The following is a 23,317-nucleotide window of genomic DNA, read 5'->3' as shown; positions in this document are numbered from 1 at the left end:
ATATATATATATATATATATATATATATATATATATATATATATATATATATATATATATATATATATACCTGCACACCTTCAAATTAAAAAAAAAAAAAAAAAAAAGCAACTTTGAAATGATAATTTTTTTTTTTTTTTTTTTAATAAGAGAAAATAAGAATTTTTTTAGGTTGGCCTCAAGATTTAATTTATAATGTTGGCAAAATGTAATCACGTGACGACGACGGCCCCAACCCATGTTTACATTAAAATAATAATTTTTCTATATTATTTAACGTTTTTATAAAAATTTCGTCTGGTTTTTTTTTAAAAAAATGATGACGACGACGACGACTTAAACGAGGATAAATCCGTTGTTAATAATAATAATGGCGATATATTCGTTAATAATTATTTATTTATTTTTAATGAATAAATGAATTTAACTAAAGGAGGGAATGAGAAATAAATAAATAAATAAAATAAAATAAAAAAAAAGAGATCAAGAGCTATTTGAAAATTGTATAACAAAATAAACGACGATAGAATCCGGTATGTTTGGCAACGTCGCATTTGATTTTATTAACAGAGAGACAAAAAAAACTGGTTCTTGAAACTCAGGTCGAGCCAAGCTGTCTGTGGGTGTTTTTTTTTTTTAAATGCTATTTAACACCGTACAAAACTTTATGAATATTTAACATTTTTTTTTTTTTTTATTCGAATAAAAAAAAAATATACGGCCATTACGTATAATAAAAATTTCCTTCTTTTTTTTCCCATTTTATTTTATTTTAATATTAAATAATAATTAGGACGTTATATTAAAATTTTTTATATGAAATTATTATTATTATTATTATTTTCCAAACGATTGGAATTTATTTATTTATTTTTTTTTTTCATTCAAAAACAGGTACATGAAAATTTAAATTCACCTATTGAATATGAATCGATTCTTTGCGGATTGGAAAAAGAAGAAGAAGAAGAAGAGGAAGAAATAGGTACGTAAGAACCTTTTTTATTTATTGTAAAAAAAAATTTTTTCCCCATTTTCATTTCTTTCATCATCAAACATTTTATCTATAGTCACGATTTTTTTTTTTTTTTTCGGGTAACTAGTCAAGTACCTGACCTTTAATTTTTTTTAAGAAGAGGGCAAAGCAATTATATATTGAGAAGAATATTAATAGCATCTAACGAATCCGCATCGGAAGTCGGATACGCGCGTCAAACGGCGCTAGATCATGTGATGTGTTTTCTCGGAAATGAAAGAAAACTTATTTTACCGTTACGTAAAATACGAAAGCCCTGGTTTTTTTAAAGGTAATTTTTTAACATAACCGGATGGTTTTATCTTGAGAGCGAGCAAGGACGCGCGGTTTTTTTTTTTTGAGTCACCGTGTCTCTCTCTCTAAAATCCAACAAATTTTTTTAATTTTTAATTTTTCCATTTCGTAAAATAATTTTTAAATATTTACGTCTTTGAAAAAAAAAAAAAATTATTTACTTATTTATTTTTTTTTTTTTTACGACGCTGATAATTTATATTTTTGCGTTTGTAATAAAATAACGAAAGAATACGCGTAAAATGTTAAATGAGAATCCATTTAAATGTTAATTATTGTGTTCTCAAGACGACGTTAAATCGCTTCAGTTTTATAGCGGTTATTATTTTTCTCGTAAAAAGTCCGTAATGTAAAATTAATTATTTGCTCATGTTTAGCTTATGTGTAAACAATTTTTTATTTGTCGTTTCACTTGTTGAAGATCGCGACGACTGCAACGTAAGAAACGTAAAAATAACATTGTAAATCGTATTCGATCGTTATTATCTTATACGTAAAAACAAAGTGGCCGCGCCATGCTGTCTAGGAAAAGTGGGGGCGCCATTTGGGTTTTGAATTAAAGAAGGGACGGGGTTAAGAGGGGAAAGGAAGGAATTACGACACAGCAAAGCAGGGGAGAGAGAGCTGAGAGTCACTCAAGTTTATTCAGTAGTTAAAAATCTTTTGTGTTAGAATTTGTTGTTGTTGTTCTGTTTAAAAACATTTTTTTTTTTGTTTTTTTTTTTTTTGTTTTTGTTTTTTGTTTGAGTTTAATAAAAAGAGAGAGAGAGAGAGAGAGAGAGAAAAAGAAAGGAAAGGGAAAAAAAAAACTTGCATGTGTATTTATAAAAAGCAAACTCATTGTAATGCAAAATGGCTCAAGGACTGGACGTGAGATCGTTAAGCAGTGCCAAAAGTCCACCGATTGATTCGAAAACCGGAGGAGAATCTATAAAAAGAACGCGTGGAGTTGGATCCCGACGAATTTTTTCTCCCCATTTTAAGCTTCAAGTTTTAGATTCGTATCGTTACGATGCGGATTGTAGAGGAAATCAAAGAGCGACCGCCCGGAAATACAATATACACAGGAGACAAATACAAAAGTGGTTACAATGCGAACAAAGTTTAAGAACAAGTGTCGAGAAAAGTGTTAAAAATGAAAATTCGAATTTCGTACCGTTGAAACCGTCGTCGAAGAAAATCCTCATCGATGATGTTAAAACGGAGTCGTCGTCGTCGTCGTCAATCACGTCGAAGCAACAAACCGCCATACAATTTTCAAGACTCGGCCGAAACGCCGGTGACGATGACAAATTAATGGCGGATGAAAAAATCCATGCCAAGACGAAATATAAAAACGATAATAATAATATTTACAACGGGGTCGAAGACTCGAAAATCCAAGTACAAAATCTTAAACGCGTCGCTCAAAAATTATATCCCTCATTGCAAAACGTGTCTTGTCTGACGGAAGACAAACTAACAACAACAACAACCAACTCCGGTAGGATTTTGGACAGTGAAAAAAAATATTTTCATACGGATGAAATCCGTTCGTTCGATTTGTTGCCTATTCCGGAAAAAAAAATAGATGATAATTTCAACGAAATACCAGGAACGGATGATGATGATGACGATGAGGATGACGACAACGTTCCTTTGAATTTAAAAAGTAAAGCTCGTTCGGATATTTTGCCAGAAGAATTTCCCGCTCGGAAAATCCACCACGAGGATGGTTTACCAGAGGACAAGACTCACAAGTTAAAAATAAAAGACGTGGTGGATAACTGTCAATCCGGGTTAACGTGGACGACTAGCGAAAACATTTGTGGGCCGAAGTTGTTGTGTTCTTCCAACGCGTCGGTTCTCAAATGTCCAGTACAAAAAAACAACATGGGCGACACCGGAGTGCAAGAAATGTGCGTCTTAGACACGAATAAAAATGTATTACTTTGTTCGCAGAGTTTTTTTAATAAACCGGAGTCAAACTGTCTGCCCGATGTTTCCGTGCCTAAAAATATTACCTCAACTTATTCTCGTTCCCATCCGGATTCTCATGCGAAAAGGAAAATGAACGAAGAGGAGGAGGAGGAGGAGAGGGAGGGGGAATCTGTGATAAAGATTTCTAAAATTGAATCGTCGTCAAACGACGTTCGATCGAAAATTTTAAATTCATACGATTGTACAAAATCATTTAGTCCGAAACGGAAATGGATAAAAGAATCGATGCAAGACATGCTCGAAGAGGATTCCGAACCCCCCCAAGAAAATCCCTCCTCCCTCCCCATCAAACAAAGAGTCAAAATGAATTTACGTTCGATACCGGAATCGTTTCATCAAAAGCCTGATGAGGATGCCATCAAATCATCCCGAGGTTCGTCGTTTTCAAATTTTACCATTGAAAAAATTTGCTCAAAGGAAACAACAAAGGAAACGTCGAGGAGACCATCCATCATATCCTCCTGCCACGGTGATTTCTCACAACCTTTTAATTATTCTTGTCGCCTTCCTCCACCTCTGACCACGTCTTTGTCCACTTGCGTGTCACCCGATGATGAAATGCCACCGTATGGAGATGTGGAAAGGACTCTGATGACATCATACGACTCGTACAATTATCCACTGGACGTATCGTTGAAAGAAGAAAAAATATCCGACGGCGAAGACGTGGACGTGGACGTTTTGAGCACGACTCCCGTCGAAAAGAAATCATTCGATTTTACAAATTACAATTTTGGTAAAAGGCGTTCGTTTTCCGTTCAATTCAAATTGACCGTTCTCGATGCTTTTTACAACGACAAAGACTGTAATAAAAATCAAAGGGCGACGGCGAGAAAATTCAACATAAATCGTCGTCAAGTTCAAAAATGGTTGAGTCAAGAGAATGATTTGAGGAGCGAAAGCTCATTGAAAAATGGAAAATATTTGCAGAGGCAAAGGTTGGCGAGTGGAGACAACAGGGATGCCTCCGACGTGAGTTGCACGAGGTGTCCTCAACATTGCTTCTTGGGTAGAAACGATGATTTGATGTCTTTCGACGACACGATTCAAGTCAACGTCAAACACTGTTCGGACGACGAATGTTTCGCGAGGAGGATGGGGAGGAGGAGCAGGAGTATGATGAGGGACAAGTTGGATGCGGCGGGAGGGGAAAACCACGGGAAAACCGCGAACCTGACCGGCGGTGTTGAATATTACAACAAGAACGCTCTGTTTCCAGGTGACCTCAAAACAACGACTTACTACCAAAATTATTTTTATCCAGAAAATAATGGCGGAATGATTTATCACCACGATGCGATTTTCGGTTGGCCCCATCATTTAAATTCTAGTGCCTTAGGAGTGCCAAATTTTCAATCGTGCCTATCCACGTGGCATCACAACATTGATTATTGTCACGACAATCCTCCAAAAATTTATTAGATTTTTGCGACGCGTGAAAAACACGTGTTTAAATAATAATAATAATAATAAAAGTGCCAAATTTTTCTTTAAAAAAAAAAAAAAATTTTAGACTGATTAATATAAATACGACTTTAGTAGAATTAAATTCTTGCCTGAAAATGAAATTAAATGCGTTCCACGCACACGCACACTTTTACACGCATCATTTAAAATCGATCGAACAATCAATAATCAATCAATCAATGATCGTTAATCATTTTCCAGTTCGTGGTGGAAGTACTTATTACAAGTTTGAGAAAGGAAATGACGTCATTACAAGTGTCTTCTTATTCGTGTTACTTATTTTCGTTATACATATCGTTTATTCAAATTCGTCTTCCATTTTGTTACGCGCGTTTTTTTCGTTTTTAAATAAATTTCAAAATTAAATTTTATTAATAAATAAATAAATAATATATTTAATGTTAGGGTTTTAAAAACATTTTATTTCGGCTTTTGTTTGTTTGTTTGTTTGTTTGTTTTCGACGACAATGAAATTGTTGTCGAAATTATTTTATTTTGTCGGTAAAACACGTTAAACAGACAAAGTGGCGACAAATTTTTTATTCTCGTATACGCTTAAAAAAAAATTTTTTTTTTTTTTGTTCTCTCGTTTAAAAAAAAAAAAGGAAACCAAAATAAATTGTAGTTAATAAATAATATTAATAATAATAATATAGATGATGTTGATGATGATGGAGATAATAATTATTATTATCATTAAATAAATAAATAAATAAGTTTTTTTTTTTATTTAATAAAAGTTCAAATAATTATATATATATATTTAAATAAATAAATAAATTTATATGAATAAATAAATAAATAAATATATAAGCATATTATCGAAAAATAAATAATTATTTAAAAATTATTTAAAATGATAATGATAATAATAGTTTTTTTTTCAAACCTGTAATTTTCCTTTGAAAGAAAAGAAAAAGATGGCGAATAAATTATTATAATTTTATTTGTAATTTTTACACGATATAATAATAATTTTATAATATCGAATTTATTTATTAATTAATTAATTATTATTATTATTTTGTTTGTGCAGAAGATACAAGTTGGAAAATATTTTGGAAAAGAGAACCGTTAGTGGCGGTTGATCCGATCGACATTAAAAGAAGATACAAAGATATTTCCCGCGTTATTTTTCAGGTATTTATTTTTTAAAAAAAAAAAACTTATTTTTAATGTTTATCTTATGGTACCTGTTTAAAAATCACGATACCTGTCGTTTTGTTTTCACAAAAGAAATGGTATTTGCACCTGAGCATTCTTTTTTTTTGTCGACAATAAAAACGGTTTTTTATCGGTAAACACGAACATGAGGAAAAATGTCGCACATTTACTAAATTTCGAATGCCATTTTTTTTTTTTTTTCATTATAAAAAAGAAGGAACAACAGGAGATATAAATTTAAAAAAAAAAAAAAAAAGTTGAATGACTTGGTTGTTGCTCCTTTCGAAAGGGTGGAGGGAAAAGGGGGAAGGTAAAAAATAGGGTAGTTTTCTTCCTTCCCTTCATCCCTTCAAAAACTCGAACGAAAATAATAATAAAAATATCAACAGGTGATATTATTATTATTATTATTATTTAATTCACAAAAGAATTATAATAATAATAATAATTTTAAATTGATTTACCGTTTCGAATTATTTGTCGTGTCTCGTTATTATTATCTCCCTCCCCCTTCCATCCCCAATCCCCTCCCCTTTCCGTTCCCCTCTCCCGAACCGGTCGCCATTTTTATTTATTTTCATTCATAACTTGATGAAAATTGCAAATGTTTGTTTTGTTTTCTTTTTTTCGGCTTTCAAATCGAATTTATTTTATTATTATTATTATTATTATTATTATTATTATTATTTACCCTCGAACGTTTGTATTATTATTATTATTATTATTATTATTTACCCTCGAACGTTTGTATTATTATTATTATTATCGTTTCATAGAGTTCGCACTTTTTTTTTTTTTTGTTACGGCTTGTCGCCATGTTGAATATAAACGATCAATGATGACGTCATCATTGATGAAAGATGGCGGGAGAAAAAAAGAACGTCGCGTTTTTTCGTTTTGTGTTTATAAAAAAAAATTTATTTTAAATGAATGAAATTTGTTTTTTTTTTTTTTTTTTTTTTTGGGGAGTCCCCCTTAGCCACATGTCATACTGGTCTTTGCCCCCTTCGTTTTGTTTTAAATAATGTGATCTTAAAATAGAATTTAAATATTATTATTACTATTATTATTATTATTAAATATGACCAAAATAAATTTTTTATTCGTTTATTAACAAATTCGTTTTTTACCAAAAAAAAAGGAGGGGGAGGGGAGGGGAAGGGAGAGTTTAAATTTTTTTTTTTTTTATAGTTTAATAAACCTGATCATTGTTGATAATAATAATGATAATAAAATTGTTGAAATTGTAATTAAAGATCACATTGATTGAATGTTAAAAAATTTCAAAGGGTATGGATGATGTAAAAGAAATTTGTGTGCGTGTGCGTGCGTGCGTGCGTGTGCGTGTGCGTGTGTGCGTTTAATGACGAAAAAGAATAAATTCGTTAAAGGATTTTTATTTCGTCGAAAATTTAAGGGAAAAAAGAAATTAAATGACGTTTTCATTCTCTATGACTTTAAATTCACTCGAATGTGTATATAAACATAAAGATTTTTTTTTTATTTAAAATAAAATAATTTATAATTTGCGCTCTAGTCGTTATTTAATAGCTTTTCCGGTCTTTTTGTGATCCCCCCTCTCGTACTGTCTCTTCCCCTCTCTCCCTCCCCCTCCCCCCGTAACAAACACACATAAAATATTAATTATTAAATGTCAAATGCTCTGTTTTTGATATATCAATTTATTACATTTATATATGACGACACGGGGTCAAAACCACTTAAATTTCGTCGTGTGCTTTGACAAAACGCACACACGCACACACACACACACATTCCATTTCTTCTTAATTTATTATAGAATCACCCTTTCGTTAATATTCCCCATGTACAACAACCAACCAACAACAACAAACAACAAACAACGTATACAGTTTTAATTTTCAAATCATATCGTCATCGTCATTCTCTGCAATATAATTCCTTGTTTTATCAACAACAACAAAAAAACGTTTCAAAGTATTTAAATAAAAAAAACCTATATTTGTCTACCAACATATAATAATAATAATAATAATGATAATAATAATAAATATGCCAGTCATAACATTTTATTTATAAAAAAATATACGTTGCGGTTTGAATTTGGGCGTTTTATTTAACGTTTTAATTTATTTGACATACTCATAATGGTTTTTTGTTATATTATTATTATTATTATCTATTTATTTATTTATTTATTTATTGTGATGTAATAAGATAAATATTCCAATTAAATAATATATATATATATATATCGAAAAATTGTGACTTTAAGAATTTTTTTCATTTATTTATATATATATATAAAATATAACCATTATTATTATTTTTTTCGTTCGTTTGTTACAAAATTAATTAATGGGAGAGAGAGAGAGAGAGAGAGAGAGAGAGAAAAGGTTAATTTATCAATTGCAAGGTAATATATATAAAAAAAGAAAAAAGGTCAGTAATAACAAAATAAAGAACAATCGCGTTTGGAAAGGATATGAAAAACGACATTTAAAATAATGTGCGTGCATGTGCGCGTGCGCGTGTGCACATATAATTACGCATATATGTTTTTCTCTAAGAGGTATAGGCCAAGGTTTTTCTTTTTACCTTAAATTTTCCACCTCGTTAATAAACAAACTAATAATAATAATAATAATAATAATAATAATAAAATATATGTATTATTTATTTTCAATATCGGCAATCAATCATTATTATTATTATTAACGGTCGGTTAAGAAAGAGTTCGATGGCGGTACCAATAAGAAAAATATATATAATGATAATAATAATAATAAAACGTTGGTTTTTTGTTGTTTTAGGAATTCAATGAGGTATCGATTAAAAATAAAAATTATTTATCATATGGAATAAATGGTAAAAGAATGGAATATAAAAATTTCGGAAATGGTATAATGATGATAAAAAAAAAAGAAAAAATGAAAAAAAATTCACTCGCATGCAAAATATCATGACGAAAGGTATGCTAATATAAAATATGGCAATTAAATAATTCACTTGTTGTTGGTAAAAACCGTAAAACAACCTCGCACATATAATATTACATACGCTTTGGGTTATATATAACCTAGTTGCCGAAAAAACCTGATGGTACGAAATAATACAAAAAAAAACCGACATGTTACCATTAAAAAAAATGAAAACATGGTTAATCCGTTATAAAACCTTTGAAATTTTTTCTTCTTCTTTCTACTTCCACGTTACTCCACCTTAACCCCTCTCTCTCTCTCTCTCTCTCTCTCTCATCCAGTTTTTTAACGAATTGTATCCTGAGGGTTTTTTTTTTTTTTTGTCTTTTATATACATCAAATTTAATTATTTAAAAAAAATTTTTTTTTTTATTAAAATGATAATAATAATGAAACGTATACAGGTTGTAATAGGAAAATTTAATGAAAATGAATTTGGGGGGAGGGGGAAAGGGGGTCAAAGAAATCATTTTTTTGTAAGGAAAAGTTGGAAATTTTGGCAATAAAAAAAAGAAGAAAACATTGAATTATTATTATTATTATTTCTATTTATTTATTAATTAATTAACGACGGCTGGTGGTAAATAATAATAATAATAATTTATTTACATTTATTACGTATCGAAGTCTAAAGGTTATCGTTATTTTTAAAATTAAAATTTTCATTTTTTTTTTTTTTTATTGTTTAAATGAGTAATATAAACAAAAATGGATGATTTGATCGTGAATATTATTTTCCCTCTCTCTCTCTCTCTCTCTCTTTTCGTCGTCGTTTTAGATCTTTAACCGCCTTTTAACATTATTATTTTTATGATAACGTTATCTAATTATTAATAAATATATATACAGGTACATTCGGAAAATTTTTTAAACGTGATCATAATAAAAAACTAATTATTTGTCCGATATAAAAAAAAAAAAAAAAAAAAAAATGATTAAACTGTGATAAATATGTTGATTTGTATGACAAAGGTAAAAAACGTTCAGGTTAAGACAATTTGCTGTCGTTAATTCATTCGTTAGAGTCGACGTCGTCGTTGTCGTCGGTGATTTTTGCTAAGGTTAATATTTTTTTAAATATGGCGCGAAATTATATATATGTGGGTAGTTTATCGTTTTTCAGTTTCGGAATAAAATTGTTTTTTTTTTTTCTTTTATTGAAATTATAAATTTCGTTTAAAAAATATTAAAAAATGTGTTTTTTTAATTTAAATAAATATAAAAAATGGTTTTTTTTTCAAATCGTGAAATGATATTTAATGTTAAAAAATGTAAAAAAAATGTAAAAAAATGATGATGATGATGATGATGAGGATAACCACAATTAAAAACTAAACGGTAATTTAAATAATTATTTTATTTTATTTTATTTTTCTACATATATTTGTTAATCTGATAGAATTTTAATACAAAATTTATCGTGCAAATAATAAAAAAAAAAATTGTGTCTGATATTGTATTAAAAAAAAAAAAAAACTTGAGCAAAAAAAAAAAAAGAAAATGAGTATTTTTTGATAATAATGATTTTTTTTTTTTTTAAATTGTATATAAAGTAAATTATTCTGGTTGTGTAATTACACTTTTATAAAAAAAAAAATTCAAAACAAACAATATTTAGATCATTTGTATAAGTAAACATATTGTAAGAGTTAAGTGTTAAGTCATTTCGACTGGCAGTAAATATTGATTAATGACAACAAATTTAATTATAGACTTTTTTAAAAAACATTTTTTCCATGACACTTTTTACTTATTTTTTTTTTTTTTTTAAATTTAAAATTTAAAATTTGACTGTTTAAAAAAAAAAATGTATAAAATATTATTATTATTATTAATTTTTACACTGAATTTCTTAATTGTGAACATTTTCATTTGAGTTTGCATCTTTTTTACTGTTGATTCTTTTCTTTAACAAAAAAATTTCAAAACTATTGTAATGTTGTACAAATTAAATGTAAAAAATTATCAGGATAACTAAGATGTTCGCTCATCCATTGTAATGGCGTATCTCTCGGTGGTTCAATACCATGAGTGAATACTTTGACTGAAATAAAATGACATTTAGTGAGATTTTAATTAAATATTCATAAAACCACAAATTAAATTGGGGGGTAAAAATAAGTAAATAACCTTTTTCGCTATTTTCTAAAAAAACTTCATCGATTAAATTTTGCAATATTTTTTTTTGTCCTTCTTCCGTTATGGGACGAATTAATTTTTGTATATAATAATCATCGCTTTGGTAACACCTAAATGGAATGTATTTAAAATTTTCATCACCGCTAACTTCCATTAATTTCTTATTGACAGCCCAAAATTGATCGAATTTATCTGGAAAAAAATTACAAATTATTATTATAGATTTATTTACCCTCTTCATTTATTTTCAAAAAACAAAAAAACAAAAAAACAAAAAGGCACCATTTTGCAATCCAAGCCAAAGCTGATTATGATCTTTTTTTTGCATATTCGATACTACTTGACTTCTGTGTTTTAAAACGTCAGCTTCTTTTATACAACTCATAAAATAACTTTCTACAACTTCTTTCGAATAACAATGCATTATTTCCTTTTCTGGAAATTTTGAAAAATGTACTGTTATGTTCCATGGTAATTGAATGTCGCTCGCAGATAAATCATACAATACTCCAATTGGATAATGCCATTTTAATGGTATACCATTAAAATCTAACCACATTTCCGCATCTTGTTTATCCGTTGATATATGACGAGAAAATTGTTTTCTAATCTGAAATGCAAAAATCATTATTATTATTATATAATTATTTTGTGGTAAAATATTTGAACTTAAGATGCAATAAAGTGTAATTAGAACTTTATTGCAAAATTGTTATTTGGTTCTGTATAGTTAATAATAAGAAAATGTTTGATAACGACAAAAACAACAACAACAATGTACCTTATCTGTGACTAGAGGAAAATAACTTAATCTTGGTACTAGTAAATATACTGGATCAGGTTCTCTTAAACCGTGTACATCGTCAGGATCTAAACGAAAACTTATTGGTAATCTTCCTTCCCATACTTCTCTTAAAACTTCTCTATCAGTGGCCATTGTGAAAACACTTTTAAATTTTTAACTATATTTATTTTTCAACATTTTTTTTCTCGTTGGTTCGATTTAAAAAAAAATAAAAATAAAACACGTATAATAAATAAATAATTGATGAATACGTAAAAAATATTTAATTTCTTTTTCTTTTTTTTTTTTTAACGGAATAAAACGGAATAAATTTTTGATTTTGTAATTAAATGTAATAAATAATATGGAATAATAAACGTGAGTAATTGGATAATAGACTTGTTTACAATAAAAAGCAGACGACGTCGTGGCATTAGATGATGCATCCGACACGATTAGTCGGGTTTTGATCAGTTAGGAGTAAACAGGTTTTTATTTAAGTAAAACGTTTTATTTTTTATTTTATTTTTTTTTTTTTTGTGCATTTATTTTACTTTTTGAAATGATTCGTGTAAGTAATTATTAAAAATTTTATTTTATTTATTCAAGTATTTAAAAAAAAAAAAAAAAAAGAAAAAGTGGAATAAGTTAAGTGTATAATAGACGGATTTGAATTTTTTTTTTTTTTTTTTTGACAAATAGTGAATTATTAATAATAATAGTTGAATAATGGGTAATAATGCTGTAAAAGAACATTGTGAAACAGCAAAAAAAACGGGAGTTTTTAAATTGTCGCAAAAAAGACTCAGTGAATTTCCTGATGTTTTATACGGTATTAAATCACATTTGAGAATATTAGATTTATCTGAAAACAGGTTGAATTCGTTACCCACAGATATAGGAACATTTGAAAAATTAAAACATTTAAAAGTGAATAAAAATAAACTTGGTTTATTACCAGAAAGTTTAGGTCATTTGCAAAAATTGGAAAGTTTATCAGTTTGTGATAACGAAATAAGAGGACTTCCTCAAAGTTTGTCTAATTTAACACATTTAAAAAAAGTAAGTGGATTCCAAAATGGGAAATTTTTTTTTTTTTTTTTTTTTAAATTTTTTTTCAATCATTTACATTTTTTTTTGTTTAGGTTAATTTGAGTGGAAATCTTCTTACAGTTTTTCCCATTGTATTTAAAAATTTAAAATCACTGGATGTTTTAGATTTATCAAGAAATAAAATTGTAAGCATTCCAGATGATGTTTCGCAAATTTACGCAGTCGAATTAATATTAAATCAAAATCAAATATCGACATTGTCTCAAGAGGTAAACTTAATTGAGTTTAACATGATGGAAAAATGGAAAAATTACAAATTGTTTTTCATTTTTCAGATAGCAAAATGTCCCAGATTAAAAACGTTAAGGTTGGAAGAAAATTGCTTGCAATTATCAGCCATTCCTCCGCAATTATTTATCGATTCAAATATTTCCGTTCTAACTCTAGAGGGTAATTTATTCGAAATGAAAAGTTTAACACAAATCGAAGGTTATGAACATTATATGGATAGGTACACAGCTATGAAAAAGAAAATGTTTTAGTTTAAAATCAATCGATTTAGTCCAGAGTACATTATTTATCTTTACCCAATTTGAGAGTGCAACAACAAGTATTTATCCATGAGTGTCCTTTGTCGAAGCATCCATTAAATGAATCATTCATACTGCATTTTTAATGCGCTTTCATATTTATTTATTATTATCATTATTTCATTTTAACTCCATTTTCGCTTGACAAACAAACAGAGGATCGGATATTCGTTTTAACAGGGATCACACTTTTTTTTTGTGCGCTCTTATATAAATAATTAAAAGACTACATACACATAAATATATATATATTAATTTTTTTTTTTTTTTAATGAAAATTTATATAATATTTATTTATAAATAAAAATGCTTTGAAATTTAAATCAAATACTTTTTTTTTTTTTTTTCTTAATACTAACTTTCGCTGTCATCTTCGGATGATGATTCTTCTGCAGCCTCATTCAACCATTTTATCAAAGGAGCTACCTGATGATTCATTAAAAAAAAATAAAAAATTATTAGGAAATTAATTTTAACAATTTCAATTTCAATTTCAATTTAAAAAAGGAAAACTTAAAAACTTACTTTACTTAAAATGGGAGAATTTTTATTTAAATTTTTATGCCAGTCTAATATGTTATCTTCCGACAAAATGTCGTTGTCGTACAAAAAATGTAAAATTTTCGCCACTTCGTTACCCAATTCTTCATTTATTTCCTGTCGATTCAAAAAGTGAAAATTAAATTATTTTTCGAAATAATAATAATAATAATAATAATAATCGATAAAAATCAAATTTCTGTAAAAAAATTTTAAATGTCGATGGTGTGAAATAGCGAAACAACATAATATCAAGTCGGTTTCGCATTGGAATCCATCATTTTCATCTAGCATTTTGTTCGTTGAAAACGTTCGCGACAAAGGTAAAGCGACATTTTCTAAAAACATTTTCATCAAAATGCAAACTTTTAGTATTAATTAAATTTAAAAAAAAAAAACAAAAAATTACTTCTATCAAACCGAGAGAATCCGATTGTGCTTCGACGGATTTTATGTAATTTTTCAAAACGGGTAAAAAATAATTTAAAACGGTTTTCGTGTTTGAATTCACTCTTGGCGGGAGCAACAATATTCCTTTGAGTGTGAAAATTGTGACGTCAGACAAAACGACGTTGTAAGCGTATCTCGATGAATTTATTTCGAGTATTAAATTATCGCACGAGAGTTTTTCTTCGAAACCACGATGAAGACTGTCCACGACTTCGGAATAAAACACTGAAAGGGTAAGTTTAATTTAATTTAATTTAATTTTTATAAAAATTATTTCCCCCCCCCCCCCCGTTTTATTTATATCGTTTAATGGCGCGTAAGAAATATGGCGTCCGGTTTGAATACTCACGTGTGATATCATCCGGTTGCTCTCCCGACGTTTCGCTACCGGCTTCAGATTCATCATCATCTTCTTCGTCTTCGTACATTTCAACATGTTCGGCATCCGGATCGTTTAATCCCAATTCATAAATCGAATTATCAGCTTCTTCCGATCCGTATTTATCAGACGTCATTTTTATGTAATAACAACTTCCATTCACCTTCGTCCATTTTTTCGTTGTGTTATCTTAAAAAACCGTTACATTTAATTAACCATTCATAGATTTTCCATTGGTAAAAGTTTCGTGTGAGAAAAGATATGGATGACACTTACCGGGAGGTGATTTTTTCATTATTACGTTTTCCCATTTCCCACTCACGTCAACATTTGCTCCAACGTGACAATTTTTCAATTCTCCATTTTCTCGAATACTGGTGTTTGTTCCAATAACTGACAATTCTATTTTACAATTTTTCTAAAGAAAAAATTTCACATCAATAACTTCATGTCATAGACTCGATAACATTTTAAAAGTGAGTAACAATAAAATATTTAGGGAAAACAATTGGATCGAATTAAAAAAAAAAAAAAAAAAAAGTTCTGAGTACATTTTGTAAGCACAAGGTCATTGCAAAAATGCATGAAATGCAAATTCACATTGGTAATATGTGTTTGAATTTTATTATTGCATTTAAATTATATTAAACAGTTATAATAACTGATTAAGAAAACATTTATAAATGCTAAAAATTATTTTCATAGTAAATTTTTAACTGGGTAAATCAAGTATTGTTTCTTCATATGAGGTACAAAACCTGATATTAATGTTGGGAAAAAAATAACACACTTACCTGTACATTACTATTTTTAAATATGAAAGAATCTTTTATGAAAACATTATCGTCTATTTTACAATTTTCACCGATAATAGATCTCAATATGGTTGAATTTTGTCCCACGTTTGAGTTTAAACCGATCATGACATCCCCATCTAACTTTAAATTACTGAAGTAATAAAAAAATTGTAAAAAACTCAAATTCTAAATCGATAATTTAAACAATATGATGAACAGTGTGAAATACATCAACAACTTACTTTCCTAAATGAACATTCTGCTGCTTGTAAATAAAATTCCTGTGGGAAGAGTATGGTTTTTCCGTTGAAAATGGTTGATCAGGCACGAAAGGAAATGTCCACCTGTGAAGGCAGTCCATGCATACTTTTTGAAAAGTTGGCCAATTTTTAACAGTTAATCCATAACTGTTATCACTTTGATAACAATATATTCTACTATCAATTATTTCTTCGTTTAAAAGTAAACCTCTAATAAAATCATCCTTTGTTTGAAAATCGAAATTATCGGAAAATAAAAGAGGTACTGATGGAGAACATATGGCAATTCCAGTGTCCATAAGACTACTGTAAATATTAATATTTACATTTTGAGAAAGATGTTCCTGGAAATTATAATTTTAATGAAAAATTTAGCTGTTGACATAAAATTATCGGTCATAATTAAATTTTAAAAAAAAAAAGTTTTATTTACCAATGGAATTTCAAATTTTTTTAATTTTGAATGTTTAACATGCATTAACAATTGCTTAGAATTTGCATTAATTACATAACTGGAATCATCTAAACATTGATCTTTAGAACCAACATCTTGAAGTATAAGTGTCATAGCAGCACCCTTGTCTTTACAACGAAGCTGCCTAGGCCATATTAAAATTAATCACTTTCCATATTTTTTTTTCCGAAAAAATGTTTTCAAATTTCATTTAAAACTTTACCTATGATGGTTCAATATATTAATTAAGTTAATATTTGACACTGTACATGCAGATAATAAAACAAAATCAGTTTTAATGATTGCTCTATTGTCTATATCTCTTAGGGCATCACCTAATGATCTTATTTTTTCTTTTACATGTATAATTATTACTTTCATAGGTGATAAAGGATCCAGCCATCGACATTTCCTAAAAACGTATTGTTTTTTTTTTTTAATTATAAAATACAATTAAAACTAACTAAAAATTTTTTCTTTCTAAATCCAATTCATTGCAACTTACTCATATTTAATTATTTCATCGATATTTTTATGAGATGAAATATATAATATTGTTTCGTGAAATCCGCAACGTCCTAAATATTCTAAAGTGTATTCGAATGCTTTTATATTGGCAATTGGCATGAATACCTAAATTAAACTTAAATTTAATACCATAGAACCAAATAAAATGTGTGTCGAATACATTGAACTCACCACATTATCAGGTACGCAGTAATCAGAAAAAATTCCATCGAAGTCATCAGCAATAACAACCGCTTGCAAGACTTCTTCTTGTTTTATATCTTTCGACGTATTTTTAATATTAGTCATTTTAAAAAAAAAAAAAAGAAAAAAAAAAAGTAAATTTAATGAAAATTAATTAATTTCATAACATGTGCTTGAAAAGCTCTGTAAGCGTTTCACAAAAACAGTGCTTCCAATACTCTTTTGAAAAAAATTAAAACTTGGTGTTATTTGTGTGCGTACAGGTGGTATCACTGTCAGTGTTCCGTCACTAAAGTGCACATAATTTTAAAATCTGTATTAGATAAAAAAAAAACTTATTTAATACAGCGAGCCTTTTAATTTTAATTTTTTCCTTTTTTTTTCCTTTTTTTTTTTTGAATTTTAGTTACGATCAGTATAATTGTAATTATAATGATTTTAGAAAAATATAAATTTTTTAAATTTACCTACAAACCATTTGTAAAATAAAGGAGTAAAGGTTTGTAAGTAGTAAAAACCTTCGAAATTGAGATATTTACACCAATTAATAAAAAGGAAATGATTTAAAAAACCTTTTTGATTAAATAATAATAATAATAATAATAATGGATGAGGAAATTAATAAAAAAGAGACGAAAATTTTCGGAACGGATGACATTAGAAAACAATGTCAAAATTGGACTTTAGCTGGAGATGCTGGACTTTTAACACATCTTGAAAATTTTTCCGAGGTAAATTAATATTTTTTTCCCATTTAATTTTTATTTTTATTTTTTTTTTTTTATAGATGAATTTATGTTTAAGTGTTTGTTCATATTCTTATATTATATAGTTATTTGATATAATATTAAACGTTTTTAAAATTGTTTATATAAATATTTTAAATAATTAATTTAGGTATTTTTTAGAAAATTTACAATAAAATTCAAGAAACTCAATCATTGTTTAATGAATTGTTGGACAGCTACGATGACATTAATAATAAAATAGGCAATACTACAAATCAATTTCTAGCTCTTCAAAATTGTCAATTTGTCGAAAATAGGGTGTACGATGAAGAAACTCCGACTGAAGAAAATATCACAGAACAGGTATTAAACTTATACATTACTATAGATTTATTATTTTATTGAAATTTTATAATTTTTTTATTTTTTTATTTTTTTTTTTGTAGAAAATAGATGAAAATGAAAAAGAAAAAGTTTTGCTATCGCAGTATAAAGAAGCAGTTGAAATTGGTATTAAATTGTTAGATACTCATTTCAATGAAGTTGAGTTACCACTTAATAGCGATTCAGAAGAAGATGATGATATGCCATCAAGGTATATATATATATTTTTTAAATAAAAAAAAAAAATCTCATAATTTAAATCAATGTTCAACCATTTTCATTTTTACAGACAAGTATCGCTTATCTGGAAGCCGAAAAATCCATATTCTAATAAAAAATTCCCACTTCTCATTGGTTCTTCAGAATGGTGGGCAGATGATTCAGTGGGATTAAAAACCGTAGATGATAGTTTAGATGTATCTAAGGAAATTTCAGAATCGGAAAGTGAATCTGAATCGGTACAGGATGTGGAAAAATCCGTTCACGTAAGTTACAGTCTACATATTATATACTTTTCTCTCCATAATCAAATTACAAAAAGAATAATTTTTTTTTTTTTTTTTTTTTTTAGTTATCTTTATCTTCTTCCACTTCGAGTTTGGATGTGAAAAAAAAACCTCATCACGTCGAATCAAATCATTCGAGGGAATCATCAGAAGATATATTCGGTTTGGATAAGAATTATAATTATTCCTCAAGTAATTCAGATCTTTTTGGCGTTATAAATAATGCATCTAATGAAAAACTTGATAAAATTTCTCCCATCATTGACAGTTGTATTGTTTCAAACGGTGAGACGATTTCAAGCGAAAACACATTACAAAAAAAGGAAGATGTGGAAAATGTATCAGATGAAGACAGTTTTAAAAACGCATCCAAAAAAGTAATTTTTATTACAATTTAATGCATTTTTATGAGTCATTTTTTTCCATTATTGTTGGAAAACAACATTATTTTATTTTTAGATAAATTCTGCATTTGCTAAAGAATTAGCAGCCAAATTAGGAAGTTTTAATAAAGAAGAATCTCGAAAAGAAACAAGTCCCCCTCCTGCTACAACAACAATCGATAATAATAATAAAAAACAGGAAAATGAGAATGTTATAAGTAAGGATGTTGAAGAAAATAAATTTATCAAAAATGGTGATACAGATGATGATGTGAATGATAGTAACAGTTTATTTTTCAAATCAGAAAACGATGATAAATTATTCAGTAATTCAAATCAATTATTTAAAGAATCTGAAAATGATTTGTTTCAAAATGATTATTTAAACAAATTTAAATCGAAATCTTTGAAAAACAATGAAAGTAAGTAATAAATGAGTTTTTAATTTTTTTATAATAATAATAATAATAATAATTTGAAATGTACATATTAACATAAACATTTTATTGAGGGAAAAAAAAAAAAATGTTATTAATTTTCAAATTTATTTTTCTGTACAGAAACAAATGATTTCAAATCGAATTCAAATCGAGACACATCAGAAGGAAAAACAGGGAAAGGTTTATTCGATGATTTAGATGACAACTTTGATGATGATGATGATGATGATGACAATGATGAAGATTCACTTTTCTTTTCGAAGCCTACTTTGAAAAAGTAAGTTTTTCTTTTAAAAAAAAATTTTTGTTTAAAAATCAAAAAAATAATCATTTTTTTGTACCATTTCTTGTTTCAGGAAAACTGAACTTTTCATTGACAATAATTTACCACCACAAGATGATGTTGAAAATACAAAAGAAACCAAAAAGAAAATCAAATTGTTTGATGATGATGATGATGATGATTTGAATGAAAAAGATCCCGACGGTTTAGATATATTTAAAATAGGTTCTCAAAAGGAAAATATTTCCAAGATGGCCACGTACGTGACGATAATAAAATTATTTTAACTTTGGATTTGTTGTACCGTTGAAATCATTAAAAAAAAAATGATTTTTTTTTATTTGATTTTCCAGGAGTGATAATTCCGACAAAATATTTTCACCGGTTAATAAAACATTGGAAAATAATGTGAAATCAATTTCGAAATTGTTAGACGATGACGTCATTATTTCTTCGAGAGAAAATGTCGGAGAACCGGAAGTAGTTGAAGACAAAAATGATTTGTTTTCCGATTTGTCCTCACCGGATGATCCGGTTTACATCGAAAAGAAAAATTCTCCGAGTTATGTTAAATCGACAAAGAATGCTCAAAGTGACAACAACGAATCTTTATTTCGAGAAAAATTTAAGCAACCCGACGCATTATCGATATCGAGTAGTCGTTCGAGTTTATTCGATGACGTCAACATGTCGAAATCGCGATTGTCTTCCGTTTTCGATAAGGATAAAACAAATAAATCCGATGATAATTTATTCAATGACGATTCACTATTCGAAGATGACGGTGATCTCTTTACAAAAGTTTCCGACAAATTTTCAAAGAGTAAAGAAATGACGTCGTCTCTTTTCGACGATTTCGACGACGCCGACGATTTATTTAGTAAATTTAAAAACAACGGAAAATCGTCTGAAGATTCTGGAAAATTTTCACCGCAAGAGAATGAATTGTTTGAAGGAAATTCAAGTCGCGACTTATTAGATGGAGAAGTCAAAGACAAAGTTACCGTTAAAATAAAATGTGATGTCGATGAGGATTTGTTCTCTGATAATAAAATATTTGCAGAGTCTCCAGAACGCGTTCCAGAAAATTCTTCTTCCTCCAGCAACAAAGTAATAGATTCTAAAGTTAGTTTAACCACATCTTCGAGTCTGCTACCGGAAAACGGAAATCGCGTCGATGAAGACAAATCAGAATTATTTATAAAGTCATCATCATCATCTCATACCATCATGGACGAATCTAATTTGTTTTCGAAATCTCCAATGGACGATGTCGTCAAATCTTCCCACGAAGATAAAAATCTTCCCACGTCTCCGAGAATACCGAAAAGCACGAGCGTGGGAAAATTAAACATTCCGAAAAATTTGAAAAGCAAATTGGAAACGGTCGTTAAAATGACATCGTCCGAGAGTAGCATAGAAGGAAATTTAATAAAGAAAAAAAGAGAAGAAGGTGGAGAGGGGGGAGAGGGAGGGGAGTCACTGGAACCACGTTCAAATCTTTTAAAATGTCCGAGTAGGGATAGAGTGAAAATACCCGTTCGAAGGAGGCCTCAATCTCGTCATGCTAGACACGAAGCCATTCGTAAATCCGGACTCGATTATTTTTTTAACGAAACAAACGAAACAAACGACAAACAAATTTCCCGTGTGGAAAAAAAATCATCGTCCGTCACGGAAATCGGAAATAAAATGTCGTCGAAAATGGAAAAAAAAATTTCCGAGCCATTGTTTTCCTCGCGAATCGCGAATTTTCCACTGTCGCCATCGACGGACGAAGAAGATTTTTTCAACGTGCCCAACGACGAACTCGATAAAAACGTTGAAAAAGATCATGATGATGATGATGAAGAATTGTTTAAAAATAATTTGTTCAAACCGGAAACGTGTAGGAAAATCGACGATGGTATATTATTTAATAAAACTTCCGGTAGTGCGATGGGAAAATTTGAAGAAGGGAAAAATGACGCAATTTGGAAAGAAGAAGAAGAAGAAAAAGAAAAAGTCGAAGATTTATTTTTTAAATCCGAATCGAAGGAAAATGATAAGAAAAAAAAAATTAAAATTTTTGATTTTGATGATGATGATGAGGACGGAAACGGAAACGGAAACGGAAACGACAGCGATGGGAAAGAACAAAATTTATTATTTAAAAGCAATTCGAATAAATTTAAAGGAAAAGATGATTTATTTAAAAAAAAATCATTGTTCGATATAGAATCGGATGATGATGATAATGATGATGATGATGATGATGATGGTGATCTTTTCGGTAGTAGGAAATCTAAAGATAAAAAAATTCCAGTAGTTTGTTCGAAAATAACAACTGGAAAAATGATTCCGGAAAATGATGATGATGATGATAAAAAAAAAAAAAAAGATGGCGGTAAATCGTTTGTGGATCCGTTAGGTCTCATGTCGAATAGCGCGAATGATTGATTGAGATTTGATTTTTTTTGAATTTCATCATCAATCAGACATTTTGTCGGTTAAAATTATTTTAAACCGAAGCTTATGAGCTTTTAATAATAGTATTATCGTATTAAGTATCTCAGTTTTAATTGTTTGTTTGTTGTTACTGTTGTTGCACGCATGTAAAAGCAATAATAATAATAATGATAAAAATGGGATAATAGTAAAAAAAAAATTTTAATAAAGAAATATTGTAATATTTAAAACATTTATTTTAATATAATCAAATATATATTTTTTTTAATAAATAATATATTCACACGTTGATTTAATAAAATCATTTTTTCTAAACGAAAAGATTTTAAAAAAAAAAAAAAATTGATTTAATTTAACGTTGAAATAACGGTCGGTACGTATTAAAGAAAAAAAAATCAAAGGCGGTAATCAAAATTTCATAGAGTATATCAATAATCGATTTGCTTGTTTTCATAGATAAAAAAATTTTAATCTTAGTAACATGACCTTAATATAAAAAAAAATTTATCTTAAAATGATTTCTACTCAATTATATAACAATAGGAAGAATAATTCTTTTTATATTTAAAATATCGAAATTAAATCATTATTAGTTTACTGTTTTTTTTTTCGGATCATTAACAATCAGACAAGACGTATAAAGAAATATTTAGTTGTTATAAAATATATATATATATATATATATAAGTAAGTTTAAAACATTTTAAATAAAATATTACCTGTGTCGCACAAGTTATTTCTTGTCGATATAGTTTAATAAAAAAAAAAAAAAAAATTAGGCATAAATGATTCTTGTTAGTAAATGATAAACGTTAAACTTATTTAACCGGCATTTTTATTTTGTGTTAAAAAAAAGTTTTTTTTAATTTAAATTTGAATTTTTTTTAAAATTTAAAGTTATTTGTGTTTAATTATTTTTTAATAATCGATATCGCAAGGTATTATTAGATTAATCGATAATTTTTATATGTTATGTACAATTTATTTATTTTTGATCGTTATTAATTTTATGGTTTTAGGCTTAAACATGAGAACTTTGTAAAACTTGATGGTTGTCCTTTTTACAAATCCAAATTTTACATAAAGG

At 28.0% G+C, this 23,317-nt stretch overlaps 5 protein-coding genes across 5 annotated transcripts; 3 read left to right on the top strand and 2 right to left on the bottom strand.

The window, feature by feature from the left end:
• Positions 1–2,179: 2,179 nt before the first annotated feature.
• On the top strand, positions 2,180–4,729 carry Phum_PHUM491040 (uncharacterized protein; the record flags this gene model as incomplete). Its single annotated transcript, XM_002430539.1, has 3 exons — positions 2,180–2,858; positions 2,985–3,313; positions 3,428–4,729. The coding sequence occupies 3 exons, from the start codon at positions 2,180–2,182 to the stop codon at positions 4,727–4,729; spliced, it is 2,310 nt and encodes a 769-aa protein (XP_002430584.1).
• Positions 4,730–10,829: 6,100 nt separating this feature from the next.
• On the bottom strand, positions 10,830–11,977 carry Phum_PHUM491030 (Autophagy protein, putative; the record flags this gene model as incomplete). Its single annotated transcript, XM_002430538.1, has 4 exons — positions 10,830–10,945; positions 11,032–11,232; positions 11,323–11,650; positions 11,822–11,977. The coding sequence occupies 4 exons, from the start codon at positions 11,975–11,977 to the stop codon at positions 10,830–10,832; spliced, it is 801 nt and encodes a 266-aa protein (XP_002430583.1).
• Positions 11,978–12,553: 576 nt separating this feature from the next.
• Phum_PHUM491020 (leucine-rich repeat-containing protein, putative) lies at positions 12,554–13,419 on the top strand (the record flags this gene model as incomplete). Its single annotated transcript, XM_002430537.1, has 3 exons — positions 12,554–12,886; positions 12,970–13,146; positions 13,213–13,419. 3 exons carry the CDS (start codon positions 12,554–12,556, stop codon positions 13,417–13,419), a joined length of 717 nt encoding a protein of 238 aa, XP_002430582.1.
• Positions 13,420–13,821: 402 nt separating this feature from the next.
• Phum_PHUM491010 (eukaryotic translation initiation factor 2B, epsilon subunit, putative) lies at positions 13,822–17,163 on the bottom strand (the record flags this gene model as incomplete). The annotated part of the gene is made up of 11 exons (XM_002430536.1): positions 13,822–13,893; positions 13,993–14,124; positions 14,318–14,682; positions 14,807–15,025; positions 15,113–15,254; positions 15,631–15,784; positions 15,876–16,237; positions 16,327–16,492; positions 16,571–16,759; positions 16,853–16,980; positions 17,047–17,163. The coding sequence occupies 11 exons, from the start codon at positions 17,161–17,163 to the stop codon at positions 13,822–13,824; spliced, it is 2,046 nt and encodes a 681-aa protein (XP_002430581.1).
• A 500-nt stretch (positions 17,164–17,663) lies between these two features.
• On the top strand, positions 17,664–22,221 carry Phum_PHUM491000 (Tanabin, putative; the record flags this gene model as incomplete). The annotated part of the gene is made up of 9 exons (XM_002430535.1): positions 17,664–17,789; positions 17,967–18,149; positions 18,233–18,381; positions 18,460–18,655; positions 18,742–19,053; positions 19,136–19,481; positions 19,620–19,776; positions 19,856–20,041; positions 20,136–22,221. The coding sequence occupies 9 exons, from the start codon at positions 17,664–17,666 to the stop codon at positions 22,219–22,221; spliced, it is 3,741 nt and encodes a 1,246-aa protein (XP_002430580.1).
• Positions 22,222–23,317: the final 1,096 nt, after the last annotated feature.

The sequence above is a fragment of the Pediculus humanus genome, genomic scaffold (genome assembly GCF_000006295.1).
Source record: "Pediculus humanus corporis 1103172108260 genomic scaffold, whole genome shotgun sequence".
NCBI lineage: Eukaryota > Metazoa > Arthropoda > Insecta > Psocodea > Pediculidae > Pediculus > Pediculus humanus.
Note: the sequence above shows the minus strand (reverse complement) of the source record. Positions and strands in the feature narration are given on the sequence as shown.